Source organism: Myotis nattereri (assembly GCF_964212035.1).
Source record: "Myotis nattereri genome assembly, chromosome: 9".
In the NCBI taxonomy this organism is placed as follows: domain Eukaryota; kingdom Metazoa; phylum Chordata; class Mammalia; order Chiroptera; family Vespertilionidae; genus Myotis; species Myotis nattereri.
The window spans coordinates 61,958,395-61,964,394 of record NC_138084.1 but is presented as its reverse complement, the minus strand read 5'-3'; the positions used below and the strand labels follow the sequence as shown (position 1 = coordinate 61,964,394).

At 46.6% G+C, this 6,000-nt stretch overlaps 1 protein-coding gene across 3 annotated transcripts in view; it reads left to right on the top strand.

The window, feature by feature from the left end:
* The first annotated feature begins 2,446 nt into the window (after nt 1-2,446).
* The window catches only part of MTMR2 (myotubularin related protein 2), a 93,436-nt gene continuing 89,882 nt past the window's right edge, over nt 2,447-6,000 (top strand). For 2 of the 3 annotated variants that reach the window (XM_081100152.1, XM_081100151.1), the window contains exon 1: nt 2,495-2,694. In XM_081100152.1, coding sequence (XP_080956278.1) covers nt 2,615-2,694 — 80 coding nt within the window. In that variant the 5' untranslated portion in view covers nt 2,495-2,614. Of the gene's footprint in view, nt 2,695-6,000 lie in introns of all 3 variants that reach the window. The other variant, XM_081100153.1, reaches the window with a different exon arrangement.

Here is a 6,000-nt window from a genome sequence, read left to right as displayed (position 1 = left end):
ACTTTGTTGCAGAAACCAGAGCTGCCAGCCCTTTGAAGACACTCAGCCCTTTACGTACTTGCAGGCCTTTACAAATCTCCAGCCTGCATTACCTGTAAATTGCCCATTTGGCATTACCTTCTGCCTACTTCCCCTGTAATCTCTGTCCTTCTACCCAATAGAAGCAGCCTGCTTATGGTGGGGTGCAGAGCAGATTTTTGTGGATGACCTGCTGCTCTCCCATACTGTCGGCAGTATTGGAATAAATGCTTTTATGATTCAACTCTGTCTCTGCTTAATTGGCTCAAGTAGTGACAGGCAGCACGGACCCATTGATTGTCCGGTTACAGTTTCAAGTACTCTATTGATACAGCGCTAGGAATGAATTGGGTAGTAGAGAGCGCGTGGGTCTTCTATTCAAGGATTCATCAGTCTTCACCAAACTTAGCTTGGAAAATCTGTCAAAGTATCAAGAGACAGTGAATCCGCATCTTGGAAGGCAGGTAGAGATGGGGAAGTAATAAGCAAATTATTTATCAATCAATGTAGATGTTTATGCTTGTTAAGTGTTTCTGACTACCTACTCTCTTTGCCTATCAGAGGAGTGCAGTTACATTTTCTCAAAAAATAAAAAAATAAAAAACATCAGCTGTCACCTTGTCCTTGCCCAGCCGCAGAATGGGACAGAAAGGCTAAGGCTTTTATGCTTTCACATACATTAATCCATTTTAATAAGTGCTCTAGCTTATGCTGAACACCACTAGGCTAGGATGTTCTTTTGGGGAAAATATTTGCAAGTTACTAATTCACTGGCCCTACACGTTAAGATTTTCTTAAAAACATGTTTTCAGTATAAATTTAAACTAGTTTACATAAACATAATCCTATTTATCCTAGCAAGGAAGTTTTTTTTTTTTTTTTTAAAGCGATTGTCTACTTTTTCTCAGAAATCACATTTGCCCATTTTCTACACCGTGCATGAAGTGATTGGGGCTCAGCCTCAATCAGAAAAATTCCTTTGTGGTATCCTGTCCATGTCCTTCCTGTGTCCTCTGTGACAGAAAATTACCAGCAGCAGCATTTCCTCCCCCCTCAGTTCCTGTTCTCTTATCACAGCTCTATCCTCTGCCCTCCCTTCCTGCTCTGCGGGGGAATCTGACAGGGCAGGGAAGGCTGGCGAAAAGTCTGCCCTCTACCCACCACCACCACATGCAGTAGAACGTGTCTAATTCTTGTGCATCCTCATCAGTTTTGTCCTTTCCCAAACCTCTTTGTGTAGCAATAGATGAACGGCAGAATGCTTTTCCCCCACAGGCACTAGCCACCCCGCAGACTTCCGTCCAGAGCACAGGAGAACTGCAAGTTTCAGCTTCTGTCCTAGTGCCCTTTCCACAGTGCTGGCCAGGGGTGGGGTGCAAATGGAGAGATGAGCATCGTTACCCTTCCCCCCCCTCCCCCCCATGCTCCCCCCACTACCCTTCCCCTCCCAGTCACTTCTCACTCCCCTGCCACCCTCCCTACAGCTTCCCTCCTGCGACTACCATTCTTTTGAAGCTGTGTCAGCAACTGTTTATGTTGTAAAATGGAAATATGTTAAAATGTAAATGTTAGTCCATCCCACCTTGGCAACCCTTAGGGGGTGGGTCGTGAGGCTAACAGCTAACCTTCGCGTGCCTACTGTGTGCTAAGCCTTGTTCTAGGCATTTTCATGCATTGACTCATCTAAACGCGAAGCTGCTCTTTTTCCAGGTTTACGGACCACAAAGCTGCCGTTCCTTCTCTGATGCTCAGGGTCCTGGGTGATGCTGCGAGTGAGGCGGGTGTGCATTCAAGTCTGACGGCTCCAAAGCAGCCTTCAATCACCACTTCATTCTCTAAGCCAGTGGTTCTCAACCTTCCTAACGCTGCCACCCTTTAATACAGCTCCTCATGTTGTGGTGACCCCCAACCATAAAATTATTTTCGTTGCTACTTCATAACTGTCATTTTGCTAGTTATGAATCGTCATGTAAACATCTGACATGCAGGATGTATTTTCATTGTTACAAATTGAACATAATTAAAGCATCGTGATTAATCACAAAAGCAATCTGTAATTATATATGTGTTTTCCGATGGTCTTAGGCGACCCCTGTGAAAGGGTCATTCGACCTGCAAAGGGGTCGCGACCCACAGGTTGAGAACCGCTGCTGTAAGCGTTCTTCTCAGGCCCGCCTCTGGCGAACATCTGGCCATTTAACTTCTCGGATCCCATCCTGTTCCCCCCCCCAACGTCCTACCGTTCGCCGGTCCCTCCCTTAACCTGTCCCCCCCCCCCTCCCCTCCCCTCCCCCTGCTCTCCTCCTCCCTCGGGTCCACGACTGGCTTTTCTTGAGACCCTCGCCCCTAGAGTTCCCTCCGTCCTCTGTGCTCCTAACAGGAGCCCTCCGTCCACAGGCCCCCGCCCGGGAGCCGCCCCTCCCCGCCCGGGGGGCGCGCGGGGTCCTCCGCCCGGCAGCCCGCGCGGTGCACTCTGGGGGAACATGGCCGCTTCCGGTCTCCCTCCCGGGCCGGCGCCGGCCTGACCGCGGGTCCCGCGGGCACTCCGCCCCCCGCCCTCCGCCCGGCCGCCGCTCCGCCCGCCGCCCGCCGCGCCATGGAGAGGAGCTCGAGCTGCGAGAGCCTGGACTCCCCGCCCGCGGCGGCGCGGCCGCCCAGCGCGGGCTCCCTGTCCAGGTAACCGGCCGCCGCCCGCCCCGCCCAGCGCCCGGGGGAGGCGAGGCCCGGCCGCTGCACCGTGTCCGCTCGCGGGCTCGGTTCCCCCGGCGGCGCGACTGACGTCCCCCGGACTCGGAGCCACGTCCTCCCTCTCTGGGGCTCGGAGGCTGGTAAAGAGGGGGCACCCCGCCGCCCCGGTGTCCCCTCCCCAGCCCCTGCTCGCTCCGCTCCCGCATTTCCTCTCTCATCATTTTCTTAGACAGCCCTCCCCTCCCCTCCCCGCTTCATCCCCTCCCCCCTCCCCCTTTCCATCCCCTCCCCCCTCCCCCTTTCCATCCCCTCCCCCCTCCCCCTTTCCATCCCTCCCTCCTGCCTCCCTGTCTCCGCTTCTCTTGCCCCAACTCCCCTCTGGTCTCTCTTCCATCCGCCCGTTTGCCTTTGGTCTCTGGGTTCTGGTCCACCCCTTTCCTCTCTTTTCCGTCCCTTCACTTCCTTATCTTTCCCACGATTTTCCCTGCTCTCGGGACCCCCCCCCCCCGTTTTTTTATTTTTTATTTTTTGCTTAAAGATGTAAATACAAAAGCCCGCAGTGCTCGTCTGGCCGGTCTTCCCGCCGAAAGGCGCCGTCGGGGACTCTGAGCCTCCTCGCCCCGGAGGGAAGGGGGGAGTTTCCTCCTCGGTCGCGCTCGGTCCCCCCGGTTCTTTCCCTTCTCCCCATGGGGCTTCCCCTCCCGTCACCTTGAGAATTTAGGGGGCAGCTTTGGAGAGAGCGCTTGCGAAGGAGTGTTCACTAGACGGGTTTTAGGTGCGGTTTTTTTCCCCCTTTGGTTTTAAAATAGTGATTTAACATTTCATTAAGTAATTGGAGATCTGTACTTGTTATGTAGCCACAATGAAATCAGGTTCTTTTTTTTTAAATCTTCACCCAAGGATATATATTTATTGATTTTTAGAGAGGGGGGGGGGGGAGACATCGATGTGAGAATAACATGCATGTGAGAGAGAAACTTCCACCTGGGTCTGTTACCTCCCCAACCGGCCCGATTGAGCCAGCAACGTTATGATGCTCCAACCCACTGAGCCGCCTGGCCAGGGTGAACGCTGGTTCTTTTCCGTTGGAAAATAGTGCACACACAGTTTTTCTTTTCTTTTCTTTTCTTTTCTTTTCTTTTCTTTTCTTTTCTTTTCTTTTCTTTTCTTTTCTTTTTTCTTTCTTTCTTCTCCCTCCCTCCCCCCTCTCCCCTCCCCCCTTCCCTCTTCCCTCCCCTCCCGTCTCCTTATAAATCGAAGTTGCTGTGTCTTTTTAAATTCATGTTGGACTCGGATAAATATGGGTGATGCTGGCATTTTCCTGTTGCTGTTCAGGGCCTCTTTGGGAAATTATTCGCTGATCCCACCGTTCTAAATTAGATTCCCTCCTCCAGGCACCTGCCCATCCCTTGTTTGGAGTCCTTAACAAGCGCCTATAATGGTTGGTTTAATTGTCTTCACTAGGCTATACTCCACTAGGCACCAGGACCATAGCTTACTCAGCTTCAGGTCCCTGCAATTAACAGAGACCTTGCATAGCAGAGTTGCTCATTAAATATTTCTTTGTTTTTAATTTGGAGATCAAATTATCCAGGAGAGAATTTTTCTTTGGTGTGATTATGTATATTCTGCATTTGTTTCAAGCATTTTGTGTTTATTAGTCTGGCATTTAGAAAGCTGAGGATTGACATGCTCAGTATAAAACCATTAAGAGAACAGATTGGAAATTCATTTCATGCGAAAGTCACAAATGACAACTGTGGTTCAGCATAGAAGGTAAAACCAGTGAGGAGACCCGTAGTGTCATCCAAGCCAGAGGATTTTTTAGAACCACCGGAGGCAGCATAGTCCGTTAGAAAAAGGAAAAGTACTCAAGTCTGGAGGCCCAGGCTCTCAAGGTCTTGTCTCAGGCCATGATTTGGGCTGTATCATGTAACTTCGCAGGTGTGCAGTTTTCTCATCTTTTAAAATAAGGGGGTTGATCTAGCAAATCTGTAGGTTCTTTTGGAACTTAAAATTCTGTCACTATTTTGGTAATACAAGAGAAATGCATTCTTATCAATTATTATCATTCTTGTCAATTATGAACACATTCTTCTCAGTTATTAAGATGAGGGCATTCTTATCAAATACTCCCTTTACAAATAGCCTTTGTTATGGGTTTCTGAAATTATACTAAATAAATGCTGTTGGTTATTATAAATTAATGCACCTAATTGTGCCACTTTGAAGCACATTTATTTCCTAAAGAGACCGCCTAGCTACTGTCATTAGACTTTATATATCTATTTTAACTTAATAAAAAATGATGTTACTGACTGAATAATTTCAAAAAATTAAGAACTGCTTGAAAGAATTTTGACTGTCATGTTAGCCTCATCCTCTCTGGACAAAAAGATAAGTATGACGCTCTACTTTCCACATGATAATGCCAGCTTTCATTTCTCTCCTCTGGAAGGTAGAAAGATAACATTTACTGAATCTACTGTATAGAATTCACCCTTACTAAATTATATCTTTTAGTTCATGAATCACACCTATTGGTGGCACTCTTTAATCAGCAATATAGAACAGCTGCATTTCAGACACTTGTTGGAAGGCTTTTAATCTAAGCTAACAGTCACAGGTGATTCTAATACAAAGGCAGTGGACAACCATGGTTATACCTATGTTAAGTAGCTATCCAGACTAAGTTTTTACTTTTGTTAGCCTATGGTTAACCAAAATACCCATGTTTGAATTATGTTATCTTGGCCTTTTGCAGAAATGTTGCACTTAAATTGTAGCTTATTTTTATACCTTCTGTTTTATATAATTAGGAAATTTTTAATTTCAAATTTTCAGTTAGGAAATTGCCTTATGAATTTGTCTTGATATCTCCTGGAAAATATAGTTAATAATACTGTTCCATGTGTTACAGATTGACTCTTACACACCAGGTTGACATAAATTTCTGCTCAGTTTAGTTCCAAGGAAAATTGTGCAAAAAATTAAGTGTGCTTTCTGTTTGTTTGAAAATGGAAACTATGTAACTGCATTGTCCTCTTCAGTTTAGCAAAAAGACTTAAGTCAGATTTGTCAGTGAAGTTGTTAATATACTTATCTCTGATTTCTTCAAATACTTATATTAGATGGATTAAGTTTAAATACTATGTTATGTTTAAATATGCTCGTTTGTAAGGTGTTTTGGGAAGTATATAAATCTGAAAAATAATACACAAACTCATCTGTTTGCCTTTTTTTTTTTTTTAATGACACCCTCCATTGAAGTTGGATGACTGACTTGTGGAATCT